We start from the raw sequence: 22,931 nt of genomic DNA on the forward strand, positions 1-22,931 counted from the left end.
CTTAGTGACGAATTGTCAAAGAAATCTATCGCTAAAGAATGGCTGTAACCATTAAATGTCTCTGAGTGCGGTCCATTAGATTTTTTAACCAAATATACCACTTCTGTAAAAAAGTTTATATCGGGTGTGTCGTTCACAATCACATTAAATCATATCGATACTTTATGATATTCTATGGCGAATTGTAAAAAAAATAACTTAATCCATTCAGTGGTTTAACCACAGGAGTCATTTTTCGTTTTTATAATTTACAACATCATGTGTAAAGCAGAGATAAAGTTAGTAGTATCGTATGTTTTGATCAGTTGACAGCTGTCAGTTTTCAAGGGAGAATTTCAGTTGTTTGTAATGACTGACTTTTATATGGTGTTCTAATTTTTGCACATTTTTATTACATTTACTTTGTTTGAAAAAAACATTTTTTTATTTTTACGTATTTTTCTTTTATCTTTGTGTTAATCGACATATATTAACCAGTATATTAACGCATTTCATTTAATGTGATTATGAACGACACACCCGATATATCAGTTACGTACTTGCTTTAAAGTTAACTTCTTAAAATGATGTTTTATTTCTCGAAAACGGGTCATATAAGTAAACACACACATAAGTAGGATTCAACCGCTTTCGTGTAATAAAACATCTAAATATAAAGTGACTGGTAATTAGTAAGCTATACTTGGACTATATAGTCTGAAATCACCAACCCGCATTGAGCAAGCGTGGTGATTAATGCTCAATCCTTCTCCGTGTGAGAGGAGGCCTGTGCTCAGCAGTGGGACGATAAAAAGGCTGTAACAGAACTTGAACACATAATTCTTCTCATGATTATAAACAACTTTCCCAAAGAAACTTTATAATGTTATTCTCATTAGTTTAATCAAAGTAAACAGAACAACAAAGTCCAAATCACGTCTTTAAGGATCACTAATTACCAGTCACCCTATACAAAAAAAAACATTAACAATTTCTGCAGACAAGTGGTGAAACATAGCCAAAAATAAAAATAAAACAAAAGAAATCTTGCTTACAATCTCACACTAATAATTTAGTGTAATTTCCAACTCACACACATGTAAAAATCTTTAATATATAACGCACACAGACACATACATCAATATGCAAGCATTTTGTGACTACCAAAAGTTTTTTAGGTTATTTTTTATAGTTGAGAAGTTAAAAGATTTTTTTTTTGCTCAGTTTACCTCATAAATATGGGTTAGTTAGTCATTATGTAATTATGCATATTCGTGGTTATATTAAATTAAAAATTTCACATGTTTTGATAATTCTTTCTAATATTATAAATGCGAAAGTAACTCTGTCTGTCTGGCTTTAACGTCAATACTAAACTGAATTTAAATGAAATGGTACTATTCTAAACCTTGAAAAAGGGCATAAGCTACTTTTTACCCAGGTGCGGTAAGTAGTTGTAGTTAGTTTTCTTTGCACATTAAATACACCTAGATTGATTATGTATAATGATACCAATTTACGAATGAACTAGAAACTCCATAGATTGAATTCCTTCTTCCTAACTATACTCCAATTGAGAAGGCACTTAACTTAAAGTAAAAAATCTTGATAGGACTTTTTATACAAAAACATAGATTTTAAACAAATAAAATAAACTACTGCTTAAAATATTGTTATTATTGTATTTACATTGATTTTTAGCCGCATTTTATTTTTATACAGAGCTTTTAAATGTTAACTAATAAAGATTGCTCCTCTTTAGATAAGTGAGTAGGTACTGAAATGGAGTATAGTTCGAAATAATTCAATATAGGCTGAAACTAGGAACTACATGATAGGACAAAGAAGTATTTAGGTTGAAAACCTGCCTTTCTGAATGCGAAGTCCCACCAATCACCATACAAATATATCTCGTGGTGTACTCGCTGTAGCAAACAGTAACACATTGCGCGCGAACATTACTAACATGTCCGCGACACTGCAACCGCCGCGCGAACACATGCTAGCTGTGGACTCACGACATCAAGTACAAATTTTTTCACATCACAATTTTAGTGGTAACTCGTCGTAATAACTACAAACCCAGATTTTAAGCCATTTTCAACATCAACTTTTCTTTTTTCGCAATTTTTATCTACCTACATTGCATTTCTTGGCTTTTAAATCAAATTTACATATACCCAAGTATATAGGTATTACACAGATAGACACATACATACAATCACTGTTAAAATACAAAAAAAAAACCTCCAACAATAATTTTTGACCCCCAAAAATCCACACCAAGAACAAGACCCCACTTAGAACAGTTTAATGACCCTAACAACATTTTCAACAGTTCTACAGACCCCCGACTGTTTTTCAACATTTAAAAGCGAATTGTCGCTTGTAATTCTTATGCTAGACAGTTTTTGATTGAGTTTTCAATCTACGGAGGAATCTGAGTCTTCGTTTTTGGTGCTCAAGTGGAAGGCTATGACGGGAATCGAACCTAGGACCATACAGGATCCCATGCCGTAGAAACACCATGAGTAACCGCCGGTCACATCACGTAGGAGGCCTGGAACAAATGAAATGGTGAAGTATTTCAATTTTCACGATGGTATCCTAACCGTTATATTATAAGAGTAGAGGAATCCTTACCTATTTAATATTTCACTCTGTCTGTAGCGCTTTCACGCCAAAACTTACTGAACCAAGTTTGAATGAAGTTTAAGAGGACGAATTGGAATTTTTGGCGCCAAGGATCTCAATTTTTCTCAGTAAATACAAAACGGATCAAAATACAACTTGGTTACCTGAAAGTTCATGATATGAACCTTATTTTGTTAGACGTAGAAACATGATTAGGTAACTTTTATAACAGAGAAAAATATATCAAACATACCTCTTATACCTCTTTTTAAAAAGAGATTCACATATTATGGGCAAACGGGACCGATTTAAGCCTCTTAACTTTTTTAGTAGTTGAGTATATACATACTATTTAAAATTGTAGAAGGAATTTTTATCAAATTATCATTTCTAAATATTAAAATTACAAAACCATTTTGTCGCTTACGACTTTTAGTTATAAGCTAGCGCGCGTATTGTTATCCTCGCCCCGCTGACGCTCCGACCCCTTTTGGCGCCTTAGATGCGCGTGCCGGTTATGGAATTATTGTTGACCAATTCGTCGCCTTAATGACTGAGAGAAGACAGGCTACTTTTTATCCGTAAGCAGAATGCAATTTCCTTTGAAACCGAGTGGAACCGAATGTGAAATGTATAAATGTGTGTTTATTTGTACCGGAGATATTGAACTTTGAAAAATTCTTGCACCGTTGAGAATCTAGACTGTCCCCAAATCAAAGATCATTTGTATACCCGGTACAAGAAGTTCCTCTTGGTTGCGAGTGAAATCGCGGGAAACCTAACATCACACTATAATAAAAAATAATATTAAGCTACGATTAGGAAAGCTCTCAAATATTTTTAAGATTTTTTCCATAATAGGGTCCAAATTGTTTACAGATTATAAAATGTACAGTCAACTTCAGGTCAGTGGTAACAGTTTTATAGGAAAATCGTACTTATTACTATTGAGTTAAGGTGCATGACAGTTACCACTGATGTGCAGTCTACCTTAACATGAAAATAAGTATTTTGAGTTTGAGTTTCTTACCAGCAGTAGGCGGTACAGAAACGGCCGCTAGACTCTGGAACATCCTCACCAGCCCGTAAGACGAGGCGATGCGAGCGGTACCGAAGGCGTCTGCTAGTAGTACCGGGACGAGGAGGAACCAGCAGCCTAGGCAGAGGCCGTATGCACCTGGAAATGAGATGTAACAAGCATGATGATAGGGTAAAAAAATAATGATTCTAATTAGTCCGTATTTTAGACTGGCTAAAAATATTAGTCACATTTTAACAAAACATTAAACCGTCGTACCACAAAATCTTTTTAACATTTATTGAACACTTGTCTAAAAATATCAGATTATGACGTTGAAATAACGTCCGTTTTGCACTTTTTTTAGACAAGTGTTCAACAGATGTTTGAGTTTTTGTAGTAAGGCTGATAGTGTCAATCATTGATTGACCTGTATATCATTTTTCGTTTGATGTTTTACTGCGCTTCACTTATTTTATTTTGTTTGTTTTAAAACTGTGTGGTTCAGAATCTGTAAACGAACCTGCATTATTAGTTAATAAACCAACTTCCCAAAACACTAAAAAGCAAAAAAAAAAAACTATTTTTAGGTGCATCGGCCTAGAATTCGGTGTCTAATGGATGTTACTAAGTTAATTTTGCCACCGACTTCTATGCCGATGCACCTAAAAATAGTTTTTTTTTTTGCTTTTTAGTGTTTTGGGAAGTCGGTTTAATTTTTTTGTAAAAAAGTTTTTTATTTAAAGCTTTTCAGTGATACGTATAGTTGTCACTATCCATACAAGTGGGAAGTTCTCATCAATACAAAGAATATAAGTCCAAATACGAGGTATTTTACATATTCAGTTGTCGAGTTCCCTCGACTTTCTCTGGTCTCCATCATCAGGTCAGCTCCAAATCTTCACTGTTGAATAGTGCTTTTAGGCGTACACCTGAGTATCAAGTTTTTACCCTATGTATGCCTACAACTTTCGAAGGTTGCCCTCGATTTCTCAGGGTTTCCATCATCAGATCCTGACCTGATGACTATGGGACCAACTGGCAGCTATTCCCAGTCGAACAAAAAAAGAATCACGTAAATCGGTCCATAAACCTCGGAGTAATCGATGTACATACATAGAAAAAAAAAAAAAAAAAACATACCGGCCGAATTGATAACCTCCTCCTTTTTGGGAAGTCGGTTAAAAAAATATATTTCGAGCGAGATCCATTTAGTTGGTGTGCTTACGGTCGGCAGTTGGTAGTCGCAAGCTCGCTTCCAAAACGTACCTTAACAAATTACGTATCGCGGTTACCGGTTGTTTCACCGTTATGACCATAAAATATATTCAAATGACACCTCTCCTTATCAATAACTCTTTTTTTGCTAAGTACCAGTCGTTGTTACAATTCCACGTCAGAGGCCGTCAGGCGGAGTTGAGTACACTCTGACACTAGGGCTTGTTAGGTGATTAAACCGCAGCACGCTCGATAAGAAAAAGATGATGATCTATTGACTCATCGGGGTGTTACCTACCTATTACCTTTACCTATTGTGTACTCACCTGAAGCGATGGCGAGTGCCCACCACGATTTAAGGCTAGGTAAAGTCAGAACAGCAATACCAGCTACCAGGATACTGTGAACAAAATTGATTATAATGTAAATATAATTTAAATCTTTAAGTTGCACCGTTTAGCTATAACGATGGCCAAACCATAACCAGCCATGTACTTACTTGCCGTCCATTGGTCAATTCGGCGATATGACTGCTGAATATGGTTCGATTACATAATTGGATGGATAGATATTTTTGAATAAGTAATATTACAAAACTGAAGAGTTGGTTTGAACCCACTAATTTCAGTAACCACTGTGGTCCGATTTGGAAAATTCTCTCAGTTTTACATACTTCATTGAGGCAGGTTATAAATTATACTTTTAATCCGCCTGCCGCTTTCCATGGGGTGCGGATGAAACCGCTAGCAGAACCTTTCAGGGTAAGGAGGCATCTGTCTTTTAACTTCAGTATTTTCTATGCATCATATTCTAGCGAGTAAAGGTTTTTTCTTTCTCACCTGACGATATAGGCTTTTCTTCTACAAAATAGGTGCAGATCACAAAGATAGCCGAGTCCCAATCGCCCACAGAGATCCAGCACAGCGCTGATAGCTACTAGATGACCTTAAAAACAATAAAATATATGTTTTATCCATGGAGAACAATTATTAAGTTTTATGTAACGAAAGCGGGTGAGCCATACTTGTGTGTGTAAAAATGTACATGCATACACATGGTGTTTGTATGACGCAACGAGCGAGCGACCGCATACTTAAAAAACTTGAACCTCTTTTTATTTGATAAATTATACGATATTGCAAAAAAAAAAAATAAAAAAAAAACATTGAAAAAAAGTTAATTAAGGCTATTTTTGTACACGATTTATATTTTTGGGATTACTTTCAACAGTTTTGGACTGTATTTTATCGCAATAGATTATTCAGTACAAAACTTGTACACCGGATAACATTTTTTTTAAAAGCACAATATTTTTTGCCATTTAAATAAAGCATTGATTCCTTCAATTCCACATTTCATATGTACTCAATTTTATATAGAGAAGAGAAAAGAAATCACATACCTGCAGCAGATTTACTATGCCCCGCAGCGACAGTATAAGCCGGCAGATAATACAGCGCGTAGGGCGAGCCACACGACATCAACGCCACAGACGCGCACAGCACACCGAAACGCCACGACCGCAGCAGCGACACGTCTAGATACCTGCCGGGGAATAACATAGGTAGAATATATAAAAGATAAAAGAAAACAGCACATTCTGAAGGTCAAAATTACAAAAGACAGCCCCCAAAAGTCGTCGAGGCTTTGGGCGGCGGCGACCTCTCGCGTCCGGCCCTGGTTCAGGCCATGGTCCGGGGCGAGAGGGAATGGGATGCCGTCGCCTCCTTCTGCGAAGCGGTCATGCTCGAGAAGGAGGAGGCGGAACGCCAGAGAGTTCGCACCTCTCATCCCGGCCGCCGCGCTGGACCAGGTAGACATCATGGGCGCCGGGTGTCGCGAGATGACTCCCGGCCACCGTAGGCGTGGGTCTGTGGGCGGTGAGTTCGGGTGGCTCATCGTCCCTCTGTCTGCTTAGACGATAGACCCGTGTCGACGGCGCGCGTTGTTCCACGCGCTCCTCAAAGAGATGTCAGCAACCCCAGCGGGGCCCAGTAGGGCCAAGGCCTGCCGGGGCTGCGGGTTGTTCGAAAGAGATACCGCGGCCCTGGTACATAAAAGGCCTATGACGGAACACGACGATTTTAGTCAGTAAAAGTCTGACACTCCCTCACCGCTGCTAACCCACAGCGGGAGGGGTCATTTGATGATTTTACGTCGCTAAAAAAAAAAAAAAAAAAAAAAAAAAAGCCCCCAAAAGGTCCACCCTTCACCAATTCCTATGTGTTTTTGCTGGGAAGAAGAAGTGGCGCAACAAACCCCCAGCAACACGGAAAACTGAATCTAGGGCTTATTAGGAGATTAAACCTGCCTTTTCCCAACTATGTTGGGGTCGGCTTCCAGTCTAACCGTATTTAGGTGAATACCAGTGTGCCACAAGGGGCGACTGCCTATCTGACCACCTCAACCTAGCTACCCGGAACCAAAATAGAAGACACTGTTCTGGCAAATTCTTTTGGCGAGAGTCCACCTTTTTCGTCTCCTGAGTCCTTATAGAGTTTCTTGCCCGTTCTTCTCCACAGAAAGCTACTTTTGGAATGGGCAACTAGAATCAAACCTAAACACTTCTACAACGCTCACGAAAAACCCTCATTGTTTCCATGTTCGTGAAGTAGGTACTAGTGGTGGCGTATAAGGGTGCGTCCACATCTGGCGAATGCGCCGCGAATGCGCAGCACGCGAGCCGATCGCGAGCTGTCCGCGAGCTGCGCGCGTGCATTTTTGTTCGTGCGCCGCTTCTGCTTGGCCCGCGCGCAGCTCGCGCGCGACCTAAGCGCCGCACGCGAGCGGCGCGCAGGCGGCGCGCGACGTCTGCCATCTTCGATAGTACTGAGCCAATATACGGAACTGTAAGGGCGAGAACTGATTGCGCGCAGATCGCGCGCCGCTCGCGCGCTCTATACGAGCCTTGCGTGAGTTGCGCTAAAGACAAGCACCGAACTATTGCAGTGACTGCACGCGCGCAGCTCGCGGACAGCTCGCGATCGGCTCGCGTGCTGCGCATTCGCGGCGCATTCGCCAGATGTGGACGCACCCTAAAATGAAGAACTATTATTGTTGTCAATCCAGCGACATGCAAGTAAAGTTATCCGCCACATAACACTAGGTACCTAATTATATAAAAGAACCGGTCTTGGAGTAGTCCATATAGACATAACACGCGTCCCATCTGAGGATCCTCCCTTCTTTCCTTGGAATATCGCCCTAAATTATAACTTACCCAAGTTTGAGTCAGACTTACGAACAGCAATATACATATGTAATATAGATCTAATTTAATGGCGGCCACGGCCGATTTCGGCCACGGCGGCTGTTATCATTTAAGGAGATCAGCCAGCTGCGCAGGACATATTATAGTGCAGGCACATTTGCTTGAACACAGGTGCACTCACTATTCCTTCACTCTCATAGCGCGATGGGACGACAATCCGACACCACCGGAGAGAGATCAGGAGGTAATAATTACTTACCTAGATATCTTATCAACGCATCCAGTCTTCGTCTCGACCTGCACTTCATCTTCCTTCTGTATCTCAACAGGTTTGATCACGATTGGCTCGGCTAACTTGCTGGGTATTAATCGACTGGGTGGTGGTCGAATGTAGAGGGATTTGCTGAAAAAAATATTAAGTATGATTATTTATTTTTCAGCGGTTAAAAACACCATCAATAAACTTCGCCACATATTTTTTCAAATTACCTTGAAATACTCAATCGTTTTTTTAACTTAGGGCCTATGCACACCACGCGTCTTTGCGTCGCTACACACGCGCGTTTGCATCGCGTCTGTATCGCTACACACGCGCGTCTTTATGTATACAGGTGTGCAAAGGTCTACAGGCTACGTCTGTCTTGCGTGCGTATCGCGTCTGTATTACTACAAAAGCGCGTCTACGGCGCGTTTAAAAAACGTGGTGTGCATAGGCCCTTAAAGTTCAGAGCTGATTTCAATAACTTATCTATCGACAGATTTTCCTATTAGGGACAGGTCTTTGAAATTACTCGTAACTTAGTGTCAAAATAGGCAAGACAAATTAAAAATAATTAGTACTTATTTTAGATAAGTCTAAAATAATGAACACGATTTATTTTCTTTTCTCTCACGGAAAATAACTACGAAGATACAACACGTTTGAATTTTGTGTTACGTCATTTTTAGTTTCTATATAAACATTACGTAACTTCTAATGATTTTTTAATGATTATTTAAAACAAAAAATTCGATTCCAATATTTTTGGTAATCTAAATAACTATTTTTTACCCTGCTGTAATCACGCCTATTTTTTCTACAGTACCTACAGTAAGCAAATCAACAGATTATAGAAAACCACAGTTACCTGCTCAGATTCCGTCTCGCCTTATAAACACAAGTACTGTCAGTAGACAGGTCTTCAACTGAATGGAGAATTGAAGACGATCTGGTGGGACGCAGGCGGAGACGCGCTACGTCTTTGGGTAAACCTGGACACACAAAGAAATATTACTGAGTAAATTCCAACAGCAGTTTCTTCCGTGTCTCGCAAGAATTACCTACTTCCCGAACCCAGGATAAAATTAGACACATAAATAGTAGACTGTCTAACACTGACAAATTTTTTGAAATAGCTCCAGTAGTTCCTTTGTTAAGCACGTTCAAGCAAGCTCTTAGGGGTACCCCTGAGAGTTTGCACACAGGTAACCTAATGTAACGCAAAAAAAAATATATTTAAAGATAAATCTTGATTTCAATAAAAAAAAATTATTTAGTCTTATACGGGCCAAATACCTGAACGTTTTTATGGGCGTACTACCATTAATTTCCATACTGATTTATGAGCCCGAACAAACTGCCGACCAACTAAAAGTTTGCAGTGTGCTAGTTTGCAGCAAAATTTTTACTTACCAACTACTCCTAGAACATCTAAACCTTCGGAATCTTCAGAATCTGAATGCTGCGACTGCATTTGTTGACGAGCGACCTGAACAATAAAAAATATAATATATTTAGAAGCGTCCTACAACATTTACCTTTTAAAATTTTTTGCAAATTCAATCACTGAACTTTTGCTTCTTCTCAAAAGCATGTAATTAATTATGATGATCAAAATATGGGATAAAACTCGCTTTGGAAAGTGCAAGAAATCGTGGCTACGGAGTATCCGAGAGTGGACGACTATTGCCAGCGTCAACGCTGTTTCAATTGGCACAAGATAGAAAAAATAAGATGAGCTGACTGATAATCTCCGGCAGTGGTGACTAACCAGAAGAAGAAGTGTAGAGAAGAATAAGAAGATGGTGATATTCTACTGGTGTGTGGCACTGTGACACATATTCATCAGTATGGCTCACCCACTTTCGTCAGATAAAACATCTATACTTTACTTTTATATTTTTAGACATGGGAAATCATCAAATGCAATGCCCGTCATGTTCCTTCTTAAGCCCTTTATGTACCAGCGCCGCGGTAATGAGCGCTAACAATCCCCGCAGCCCCAATAGGCTTTGGCCCTGGTGGACCCCTGGGAACCTACCTCAATTAAACTAGGATGCATAATCTCCGTCACCAGGTTGTTCCTCTTCATCTCCTCATTGAGGAGTAGGTTCTTTTGGTTGAGAGTCAGCTCTGTCTCCGTGTGGAACAGGCTTTCCAGTCTATTGTCTTTCGTGGAGTCGGATTTGAACATGATGCCTTGGTCTGAAAGAAGATGAATGATAACATTATTAAATTGTATGATGTAGTCGTGGTGGCCTAATGGGTAAAGAACCAACCTCTCAAGTATGAGTCCGAGTGTTCGATTCTACGTCATAAGTACCAATGCAACTTTTCTAAGTTTTTATGTGATTTCTAAAGTACATCTTGGATAGCAATGACTGTGTTTCGGATGACACGTTAAATTATAGGTCCCGGTTGTCATTGAACATCATTGGCAGTCGTTACGGGTAGTCAAAAGCCAGTCAGTCTTACCAAGGGGTATTGGGTTGAGGAGGTGACATAGGCCGTCGCTCCTTGTGGCACACTGGTACTCAGCTGCCGGTTAGACTGGAAGCCGCCCCAACATAGTTGGGAAATGGCTCTGGATCTGATGATGCTTACCTTCCTGTATATTATGCAGCAGCGTGGTATTCTCAGTAGTGGTGGTGGTAGCTGGTGTCCTGTCAGCCAGGGAGATGGTGTTGAAGCTCACTGGTGCTGGACGGTAGAGTGTTGCTGATACGCAGACGTGGAGCATGCCTCCTCCTTTAAGAAGATACGAGTAAAATGTAGATAAACAGTACGAGTGTCTGCATGACAGTCATACATGCGTGTGTAAATGAACCATGCACGCTGTCTTCTGCATTCAAGTATGGCTCGCGTTCACACGCTTTCGTGAAGTAATTTAAAACACCTCGTAGGATACTGGATTATAACTGCAATCTAATCAATGCTAAATATTGTAAAGACTATGTATGTATGTGTCGTCTGCTCGACACTCGGCACTGGTTGTTACAACAGCACGCATGAGTCCTTTTAGGCGGGTTTGGCAGCACTTTGACACTAGCGCGGTAGCTTAGTTATACTTCTCGCCAAAATATTAGTCGTCACGGAACATCACGCGAGTTGATCAGAAACCATTTTTAAGTACCTACCATTCTTTTTAATTTTTTTGGTGAATATGGGGGAGGGATAAAGGCCACAGACGCATACATGAGCTCTGAATTCAGTTGCAGACCGCCATCGAGTTTGGCAAGAACAATAATCTACTGTACACGCGAAAAGAATATAGATATCTCTTTTAAAGAACTTACCCAATAATAAAACAGTGCCATGCAATCCATACATATCCACCAGTTTCTCAATCAGCATAGGAAACACGAAGCTACCAGCCGCCGTCCCGCTCACACATATACCGTTTGCCAATGCCCTGGAAAGAGACAACCATATTTAGACCATTATGCCTGCTAATATGATTATATAGGAAAAAATACAGAACTATGCCACTCTTTTAAGTAATGGGTTTTAAGTAGTTGGCCCGGGAGTGTAGCTTTCTAACAGTGAAAGTGTACGAGTTTAGTGGGCCCGTACATTACCGTTAGTTGAGTTGGATAAGTTGAGTTGAGTTGAATAAGTTGAGTTGAGTAGAATAAGTTGAGTTGAGTAGATTGTTGAGTGTGGTGATGAATGAATACTCTTCACTTAGTTATGTAAGGTTTATTATCCACCAAATACAGTTAATAGTAGGTTTTAATGATTCTCACAGATACGACCGTTTTACGTTGGCTGTTACACACACTTTAGTGTGTGTGTTCGTTTTTATAATTGTTGCGAACTAAGTGAATCGACCGATATGCCTACTCAGCTCGATGTCGCGTCACAAATGTACGTAAACCGTACAGAAAGAATTTTTCTAATCGGTTCTGTAGGTTCAGAGCTTTTAGGGTTCAAACAAAATATGTTTCCTCTTTATTTCATTAGTATAGATAGTACAATAGTGCATAGTGTATGTAATAGACAAGTATACAGGAATGAATTTTAAGCAATGCGCAAAAAAAAACTGGTGGTCCAGAATCGTTATCAGAACATATCTGCATCATTAGTAAAAAAATTTTTTTCATTCTTTTGTCCGCCCTAAAATCAGCAAAACATGGATACCAACTATTCTTACGCGCGCCGAGCGGAGCTCCGTCAGTAAACCGGTTTCGCGCTGGCCGCCGTGCATACTATGACGATCGTGACCGTACTATCGGTTACAAAATAAACATCTTTCGATATCAATAACTTTTCTTTTTTGTACTAAAACACTACAAAATAAAAATATACGTATCTATAAAAGTTATTTAACTATAAGTTGACAAAGTTTGAGCACTGGATAAAATTCATTCCTGTATTAGTTTACTTTACCTGTGTTTATCGAAGTATTGGGACACGATAACAATCCCAGGAGTTGTCGATAATCCTCCACCAATACCTGTAACAGAATACAAAATAATTTAGTCATAAGATTGTGGTGGATTGAGGAGAACAGATAGGCAGTCGCTACATATGGCACACTGGTACCCAGCTGCATCTGGTTATACATGAAGCCGACCCCAACATAATTGGAAAAGGCTCGGGAGAAAATGATACATTAAGAAAGACAATTCAAAACCATGATACACTTGGAAGTATCAGCAAGTCATTTCGCCAGATCCTTGTAAAGCACTTGAACGCAAGTGAGTCGCATCCCACACTAAAGACCTACCCACCCATCTGCCACGGGAATAATGACATGCCTTCTGGTCTTTTGACATCGTCGCGTGCCAGATCACTGGGTTATAATACGGCTGGAACGCCGACGGCAACAAGAGAGTGACGGATTATATCATTGCATACTGTGCAAAGCGGCAAACCAAGCCAAGGCTACTGATAATTTAATACACTTAGAAAAATAAATAAGTAGTAGTTACCAGTCATGACTCCGAAGCTAAGCAGCAGATGCAGCAGGCCAGTGCTGAAGTACGACAGAGCTAGACCAGTAGCGCAGAACACGCCTCCGATGAACACAACCACGCGACACGAGTATTTCTCACATAGAGCTGATGATAGCGGCGCTGTGAATGAGAAAAAAGATAGTTTTAAAACTTTATGTTTTCTTTTTCTTAGCCCGTACTGTCCCACTGCTGGGCAAATGCCTCAAAAGATCGAGAGATGGGGATCTTTTGAGTCCTTTCAACCAATCAGAGTTGTAGGCATCCAGCCGTCCCTTTCATCCCTACATCTCTTTCGGGGCCTACCCCGCCTGCGATGACCATCCTGTGGTGCCACTGGGTGAAGATGTTGGCCCATCTGTCAGGATGCATTCGGCTGACGTGACCAGCCCAGTTCCAAACTTTATGTTAAGTACATTATATAGTTTATTAGACAAAGGGAGATTTTAATTTGATTAGACGGCTTATTCGCTTGACCCTTAAACACGAGTTTAGTTGATCCAAGTTTAAACGTACAATGTATCCAATTTACATATTATACACAATACAAACAAGATTTATTAAGTAGGGTTATTCTTTCTTATTCTTCGGTGTAACTTAACTTCTGGTTTATTTATGAGAGGGTTGAGGCGACCGTGGCTAAGTAACAGCCGTACGAGTTAATCGATCTTAGGGTTAAACAACACTTGGCGCTGTTTCTCCTGGATAGGTGACCATCTGGTCATGACGAGTTCCTCCGTATTTCCGAAGACATGTAAATTTCGTTGATCCCAGCTGTTATTAGAAGACCTTTCGCAGTCGTTACGTATAGTTAAGAGCCAAAAAGCTTGCACGAATATTTGGGAACCCCCCCCCCCCCCTAAAATCGTCTTGCACGAATATTTGGGATGAACAGATCAGATGGGCAGTCGTTTTATAACACACCTGCATCCGTTTAAACTGCAGACCAACCCAACATTGTTGTAAAACCTTAGCATATGTTGAAGAAGACTTACCCAAAGCCAGACACAATGTAGACAGCGCAGCCGGTATCCAAGAGGCCACCGACTCGGAGGAATCGGGGAACGTTTCCATTATCTCCACGTACAGAACTCCATAAGACTTGAAGAGACCAGCTACCCAGAACTGCACCATGAAAGCTCCGAAGACCACCACCCAGCCGTAGCCACCGTCCGGCGGGGCTGTGCTTCTGCGGAAAAACAAAAAAAGAATTTTTATTACATTTTTATAGTGTCCCCTAAGTATTTCCTAATGTTCTGGCTATGTACTCCCTCTATGCACTCGCTTAGAGACCTCACTTATGTACTCCCCATAAGTACTCCCTTGTGTACTTTCTTAAATACGATCCTCTATATACTCCCTTACGTACTTTCCCTATGAACTAAGGAGCTTCCTTGTGTACTTTCCCTATGTACTCTGCTTATAAACACCAACTTATGTATTCTCTGCCAATGAACTTCCTTATGAGCTTCCTTATGTACTCCCTTGTTTACTCCCTTATGTAATCCCTGATGTACTTGAATTTAATAAATGGGAATGTATTTGAATTTGCAGCCATACCGGATGGATGTGCCCGTAACATTCGTTAAGGACGCGCGTTGGGTACATGTGACCACACTCACTTCGATGGATATGCGTGTTGGTGAACGCAGTGTGGGATAGTTTTAGCTTCGGAAATACTGCTGCCGATCTCCGAGCAAGATGTGGTGATACTACCGCCACCAGTCGTTCGCCAGAACCACGTTGTTTCAACATGGTGCAACACTTATCTTAAGTAATTTAACTGACTGGAAGCCACCAACCCCAACATAGTTGGGTAGGACAATGTTGGTTGACCGGAAGCTAACATAGTGGGCAACAGCCTTATCAGCTACTTACTCAGCGGAGGAGTCGGGAGGTGGCCGCAGTTTCCTGGAGGCGGCCAACAGAGGTCGCGCCGTCACCGACGAGAGCGTCAGCAGCGAGTCCTCCTCTTGCTCCGTTGGCGACATCGCTGATAGGTAAGCTCCTACTTGCTGTGGAGAAGAATTGGATATTGGTTATTGGTCGTGCCAGCCAAATATTAGGCCAACTGTCAGCCGACAGCTTGAAACGGCTCTAACAGATATACCAGCTCATTTTCCGATTGTTTTTTTCTCGTGATCCAACACAGTTTATAACACGCTTTTATTATCTATACATATAATAAATCTGTAAAAAAACTGTGTCTGTACATTGAATATATTAAAAAAATAATAATTGGGTGGGGTTTAGAAACAGTAATGGAGCACAAATCCAAAAAAAAAATTCTGTCTGTTTGTCTGTATGTCTGTATGTCTGTATGTCTGTATGTCTGTTTGTTTGTACACGCTAATCTTCCGAACTACTGAACGGATTTCAATGATTTTTTCTTTGTTGTATCAGTATTAGGCCTGGTCAACATATAGGCTATAATTTATCTTCGAAACTTGAAGACCTGATGCAGAACTCCAACAGACCAATAAAACTATAAGAGATACAAATATGGTGCCGTGGCAAAAATTGTTTCATTTGATGAGCATTTTCAGCTGAGATTATAAATTTTAAGATCTGGAACACCTGATGTGGAACCCCAAGAGCCCAGCTTCTCTGTACCATATACAGGTATGCCGTTTTAGCAAAAGTTGTTCAATTTGATAAGCACTTTCTATTGACTTATACAAATTGAAGATCTAAAACACCTGATGTGGAACTCCAGGGGCCCAGCTAGACTATAGCATATAGAGGTATGACGTTTTAGCAAAAGTTGTTCAATCTGATAAGCACTCTCTGTTGACTTATAAAAATTGAAGATGTAAAACACCTAATGTGGAAACCCAGGAGCCCAGCTAGACTATAGCTTATAAAGATATGACGTTTTAGCAAAAGTGGTTCAATCTGATAAGCACTCTCTATTGACGTGTAAACATCGAAGATCTGGAACACCTGATGTGGAACTTCAAGAGCAATACTACACTTGAAATGTATAGAAATGAATGTTATGAAATAGGTATAGTGAATCAAAATAAGTAATTAGTCCGTCTTTTAGATAACCCTAAAATAATGGACACGCATTTTTCTTTTCTCTCTCTCACAAACAAATAATAACGAAGATACAACAACGCTTGAATTTCGTGTTAAGTCACTGCTTAGTACAAATTTTACATACCTAGACGTGGCGTCACGAGCCTCCACTCTCTAACTTTGTTGCGTTTTATCTTCATTATTATTTTGTATATCTCTTCCAGACCTCGGGACTACAGAGTTCCAAATTTTTGGGAGGCAAACGTGGGGTCGAAGCCAACACGCTGAAGCCCTTTTGAGACAACTTTAATGAAATGATGACACAAAACCGACGATTATCCCTTTATACACTATAGAAATGAACCCAAGGACAATCCCCGGTGGACGTCGTTAAAAAAAAGACAATCCCCGGTTCTGTGCTAAACTATTGCTAACTATGGAGGAAAACTACTTGGGCTATTTTGATGGGATGTTAGTGGATGACAATGTATTAGGTACATGTAAAAACGGCAGGTGGAGACTCGCCACCTCACTTACTGTAACCAGTCACTGAATAGCAACAAGAGGGCAATAGGGACATGAGCGGCTGAAGGGTGAGGATACCTCGGCGGACTTTAAACGCGGATTACGCGCTCCCTGTGCTTACCATGAGGCACCTACCCTCCGAGCAGGGCCACTAATCCTGCTCTAGCGACTCCACTCTGGACGGCCAAGCCAAGCCAAAGGCGTGAGACCTACCCCCGTCATGGTTCACTCCGACCGGCCGGAGATGGGGGACAGTATACTCTCCCTGGAGAACTCAGTATATATAGCCCCGCGGGGTCGCTACTCCCCGTCATCAGCCTCAGATGTCTTGCGGTGCATATATCTCATTATTATTGTCGTTATTATCTCAAGAGCCTTTGTCCCAATTATGTTAGGGTCGACTTCCAGTCACGATGCAACTGAGTACCAGTGTTTTACAAGGAGCGACTGCCTATCTGACCTCCACAACCCGGTTACCCCTTGGTAAGACTTACTGGCTTCTGACTACCCATAACGACTGCCAAGAATGTTCAATGACAGTCGGAACCTACAGTTTAACATCCCCTCCAAATAACGGTCATTGGTATCCAAAATATACGTAGAAAGTACATACGAACTTAGAAAAGTTGCATTGGCAGGCACTTGCCAGACCTGGAATCAAAGACGCACGCTCATACTTGAGAGATTGGTTCTCTACCCACTAAACCACCACGAATTCCACTAAGTCACCACGACTTTGTCATCTATTTAATGTTTTTTTACGAAATAATACCTACGTGTAATATTTTTGCCACACACAACTTAAATGCGGTCTAATTAGAATCACTACTTTTATCCCTATGGTCACGTCTATTGCGACTATTCAGATCTTTGATTTTGCTGACCCCATAGTCGCTGGCATAAGGGACAGGATCCGCGTACGAAGTCGCGGGCAGAAGCTAGTGTATAAATAAGGTCGACCTAATACCTCTATGAAACTAATTATTTTATAAAATCTGAGGTAACTAATTTAACCATCTTTCAAGGGTCATGAAAATTAGCAGCTGTGTAGTTGTAGTATTATATTGGCCGCTAGATATTATGTAGTTCTGATGACAATACAATATGGTACAGTCGAACTGATCTGATGATGGAGCCGGAAGATATGAACTGGAACTTCATGATGGAATATCGTATCATAGCTGTGTTTGGACTTGTTCGTCACAAGAGCTATAGGTATTGTGGGTCTGAAGTTATAAAACCCAGTCCTAACAATGAAAGAATGATTAAAATCGGCTCCGTAGTTTCGGAGCCCTGAGGCCAAAATAATAGGAACAGAATAGGAACCAAACATAAAAGAACTGGAGTGGAGACCACGGACTAGCAAGCGCAGCGTAGGACGTCCACCAACAAGGTGGACAGACGACCTTATAAAGGTCGCCGTCGACGCTGGATGCAGGTCGCCTCCAACAGGTATCTGTGGAGATCTAAGGGGGAGGCCTATGTTCAGCAGTGGACGTCCTATGGCTGAGATGATGATGATGATGATAGAACTCTTTATAGATAAGTATATAGATTACCGTGGCTAATGGCAGTTCGAGCAGCAGGCTGGCGGGGCGCTCTCTCTGCTCCGGGGGCGCTGACTGCACCGACATGAGAGAGCCTGCCTTGTCCGGGGACAGGATAGCCTGTGAAGAAATGAGGTTATAATAAATCGTCATGAATTTGTACAATGTAGGCTGCAAAGTAGCGGTTTTCGAACGTCGAATACGTGAGAGAGTTTCCAAAATCCACCCTTCAGCTTCACATAATCTTTATCTTTAGTCTTTAATATTTGTTGCTAAAAATATAGGCTCGCTAAACTTTTTGTACTTTACGCACGACTTTATTTTTTTTTTAGATAATAAGTATTGGGGGGAGGAGGATCGAGAGGTGTGGAGACGTAATGGGGAGGTCTTTGCCCAGCAGTGGGGATCATCATCATCTCAGCCATAGGACGGCCACTGCTAAAAAAAAGTATATGATTTAAAATAATTGTTTATTCTAAATCACTTTTTTTACGATTACGATTACCAAACTATCAATCAACTATTCTACGTAGGGTATAAAAATCCATCATAGACTCCCACTCACCTCAGAGATGACATCAGTGGGTAGGTCGATGGAGCAGGACAGAGCGGTTGACGTCGGTGGTGCCGAAGTGCCGAGAACCTGAGTCTCCAGCTTCGACAACTCCTGGGGGATGAAAGAATAATTTATAATAAGCATTATTAGATAGATTTCTCACATAAAAGTAAATTTTTAACTGATTTTCAAGGGACTGTATCACCGATGAATATAATATACCCCACAGCAAAAGAAAAATCTTCAATTTGTAGGTAGGAGTGTCTAGTTTTTAGGACGGTCCAAGAATATTTTTTGATTTTTTACTTTTTCTGAAACCGCAAAAAAACATTCGTTATTTCCATTATTTTACTCGGAGATAAAACAACACAACTTGTCGAGATCCGTGAATGGGTGACCATCTATCTTGTCATGATAAGTTCCTCCGTGTTTCGATAAAACACGTTAAATTGGTGGGTCCCGGCTGTTCCTAGTAGTCATAAAGTTCCTAGCTCCTAGTTCCTAGTAGTCGTAACACACGCGTAATAAGACAACCAACCAAGTCCAAGGCTTTCCTATAAATAAATAATTGAAATGACATGATACCCTGACAGTGTAGAAGGTTGTATTCTTAGAAAATTAATCTTCTATCGATTTTGTTATAGTTAGCTCTAATCGACTTTTGCTGTCTGTCAATATGTCATATGGGTGGTACACTAGCATCGATGTATTATGTATAAATATGTATAGCTAGAATATATGACAATGTACTTACTAACGGCCAGTTTCTTCATCAAAAGTTAAAGTTAAAGTAATGTCTAAAGTAAAAGTAACGGTCAAATACGTTTTTTCAAGGCTAAAGTGACAGCAAAACTAATAGAAAAATTGAATTTGACCGTTACTTTTACTTTAGACATTACTTTGACTTTTACTTTGGCTTTAACTTTTGATGAAGAAACTGGCTGTAAGAGTAACTACCCGCAAACTGCAGACTAAACAGTCTTCAAACAGTTTGCCCGATAAAGGAAATAAATACGTATTTTTTTTAAAGAAAATCGTGAATTCAATCAGTTTCAGTCGGTCTGATACCGGCTAAACACCAGCTCTTTGTAATGTGCGAACTATCATCCGTTTTCACCCGGGCAAACCGAATTTCCTTGGTAGGTTATTTGAGTTATTTGAGTTTCTGGCTTCTGACTACCCATAACGACTGCCAAAGATGTTCAAATGACAGCTGGGATCCACCAATTAATCGTGACAGCCTGGAAACCATTAATTATGTAACTCTACTAACTCTCTGTCGGTATTCTGAAGGATAATAATGACTGTTATTAGGAAAATAAGGAGATCAGTCAGCAGCGCAGGACATATGCACGCACATTTGCTTGGACACAGGTGCACTCTCTATTCCTTCACTCTCTGCGCGCGATGGGACGACAATCCGACACCACCGGAGAGAGATCACAAGCAGGACCGACATTTACGAGCTCAATTCTGAGGGATACTTTGATGGGCACGGATAGTCGACATGACATTGAAATAATCAACGCTCGACTGTATTTCCCATTAATGATTGAAGGCCACATTAAGCTTCATTGGTTCGGAATAGAAAATGCAATCTATGGTAACCTCGAACAAGGAATCGCCATGGATCGATATACATTAGCCGTTGTCTGTAAAAATTATACCTTTCTGTTATCTACGGTTATAAGCTATCATTATTGTCAACTGCCTCAATGATCTAGCCGTGGCAAACGCGGCTGCTGAGCACAAAGTCTCGGGTTAAATTCCCGGGTCGGGACAAAATCGCCTAGGGGGTTTTAGAAACTTTCACAAAGCAGCCCGGAGTCTAGAAGTTGGTGATTGAAACACCCGTGCATCGAAGAGCACTGTCCTGCTCTTGTCACAGTCCTGCTTGTGATCTCTCTTCGGTGGTGTCGGATTGTCGTCCCATCGCGCTATGAGAGTGAAGAAATAGTGAGTGCGCCTGTGTCCAAGCAAATGTGCCTGTACTATAATATATGTATTACATACTGCGCAGTTGGCTGATCTCTTATATGAGAACAGCCGCCGCCCGTGGCCGATGATCGGCTAGGATGACATCATCATCATCATTATAATAACAACAAATTGAAAAGTTATTAAATAAAAATCTGTGTTAACGTTATTTTAAATTTAACTTTTAAATTTAACTATTTTAAATTTAACGTTTTTTTAATAACCTACCCTCCGAGCAGGGCCACTAATCCTGCTCTAGCGACTCCACTCTGGACGGCCAAGCCAAGCCAAAGGCGTGAGACCTACCCCCGTCATGGTTCACTCCGACCGGCCGGAGATGGGGGACAGTATACTCTCCCTGGAGAACTCAGTATATATAGCCCCGCGGGGTCGCTACTCCCCGTCATCAGCCTCAGATGTCTTGCGGTGCATATATCTCATTATTATTGTCGTTATTATCTCAAGAGCCTTTGTCCCAATTATGTTAGGGTCGACTTCCAGTCACGATGCAACTGAGTACCAGTGTTTTACAAGGAGCGACTGCCTATCTGACCTCCACAACCCGGTTACCCCTTGGTAAGACTTACTGGCTTCTGACTACCCATAACGACTGCCAAGAATGTTCAATGACAGTCGGAACCTACAGTTTAACATCCCCTCCAAATAACGGTCATTGGTATCCAAAATATACGTAGAAAGTACATACGAACTTAGAAAAGTTGCATTGGCAGGCACTTGCCAGACCTGGAATCAAAGACGCACGCTCATACTTGAGAGATTGGTTCTCTACCCACTAAACCACCACGAATTCCACTAAGTCACCACGACTTTGTCATCTATTTAATGTTTTTTTACGAAATAATACCTACGTGTAATATTTTTGCCACACACAACTTAAATGCGGTCTAATTAGAATCACTACTTTTATCCCTATGGTCACGTCTATTGCGACTATTCAGATCTTTGATTTTGCTGACCCCATAGTCGCTGGCATAAGGGACAGGATCCGCGTACGAAGTCGCGGGCAGAAGCTAGTGTATAAATAAGGTCGACCTAATACCTCTATGAAACTAATTATTTTATAAAATCTGAGGTAACTAATTTAACCATCTTTCAAGGGTCATGAAAATTAGCAGCTGTGTAGTTGTAGTATTATATTGGCCGCTAGATATTATGTAGTTCTGATGACAATACAATATGGTACAGTCGAACTGATCTGATGATGGAGCCGGAAGATATGAACTGGAACTTCATGATGGAATATCGTATCATAGCTGTGTTTGGACTTGTTCGTCACAAGAGCTATAGGTATTGTGGGTCTGAAGTTATAAAACCCAGTCCTAACAATGAAAGAATGATTAAAATCGGCTCCGTAGTTTCGGAGCCCTGAGGCCAAAATAATAGGAACAGAATAGGAACCAAACATAAAAGAACTGGAGTGGAGACCACGGACTAGCAAGCGCAGCGTAGGACGTCCACCAACAAGGTGGACAGACGACCTTATAAAGGTCGCCGTCGACGCTGGATGCAGGTCGCCTCCAACAGGTATCTGTGGAGATCTAAGGGGGAGGCCTATGTTCAGCAGTGGACGTCCTATGGCTGAGATGATGATGATGATGATGATAGAACTCTTTATAGATAAGTATATAGATTACCGTGGCTAATGGCAGTTCGAGCAGCAGGCTGGCGGGGCGCTCTCTCTGCTCCGGGGGCGCTGACTGCACCGACATGAGAGAGCCTGCCTTGTCCGGGGACAGGATAGCCTGTGAAGAAATGAGGTTATAATAAATCGTCATGAATTTGTACAATGTAGGCTGCAAAGTAGCGGTTTTCGAACGTCGAATACGTGAGAGAGTTTCCAAAATCCACCCTTCAGCTTCACATAATCTTTATCTTTAGTCTTTAATATTTGTTGCTAAAAATATAGGCTCGCTAAACTTTTTGTACTTTACGCACGACTTTATTTTTTTTTTAGATAATAAGTATTGGGGGGAGGAGGATCGAGAGGTGTGGAGACGTAATGGGGAGGTC

General features: G+C 40.9%; 1 protein-coding gene across 1 annotated transcript in view; it reads right to left on the reverse strand.

The window, feature by feature from the left end:
* Positions 1-429: 429 nt before the first annotated feature.
* Positions 430-22,931, reverse strand: part of LOC124644711 (monocarboxylate transporter 12) — a 47,502-nt gene continuing 25,000 nt past the window's right edge. The window contains exons 3-19 of the mRNA XM_047184222.1: positions 22,594-22,663; positions 18,380-18,438; positions 15,153-15,289; positions 14,270-14,463; positions 13,254-13,397; positions 12,709-12,775; positions 11,616-11,731; positions 10,924-11,067; positions 10,361-10,518; positions 9,733-9,808; positions 9,188-9,311; positions 8,320-8,463; positions 6,252-6,394; positions 5,689-5,794; positions 5,176-5,249; positions 3,644-3,790; positions 430-2,539 (exon numbers count right to left, since the gene is read on the reverse strand). Of these exons, the coding sequence (XP_047040178.1) occupies positions 2,403-2,539; positions 3,644-3,790; positions 5,176-5,249; positions 5,689-5,794; positions 6,252-6,394; positions 8,320-8,463; positions 9,188-9,311; positions 9,733-9,808; positions 10,361-10,518; positions 10,924-11,067; positions 11,616-11,731; positions 12,709-12,775; positions 13,254-13,397; positions 14,270-14,463; positions 15,153-15,289; positions 18,380-18,438; positions 22,594-22,663 (2,040 nt within the window). The 3' untranslated portion in view covers positions 430-2,402. The remainder of the gene's footprint in view (positions 2,540-3,643; positions 3,791-5,175; positions 5,250-5,688; positions 5,795-6,251; positions 6,395-8,319; positions 8,464-9,187; positions 9,312-9,732; positions 9,809-10,360; positions 10,519-10,923; positions 11,068-11,615; positions 11,732-12,708; positions 12,776-13,253; positions 13,398-14,269; positions 14,464-15,152; positions 15,290-18,379; positions 18,439-22,593; positions 22,664-22,931) is intronic.

Source organism: Helicoverpa zea, chromosome 30 (assembly GCF_022581195.2).
Source record: "Helicoverpa zea isolate HzStark_Cry1AcR chromosome 30, ilHelZeax1.1, whole genome shotgun sequence".
Classification (NCBI taxonomy): Eukaryota; Metazoa; Arthropoda; class Insecta; order Lepidoptera; family Noctuidae; genus Helicoverpa; species Helicoverpa zea.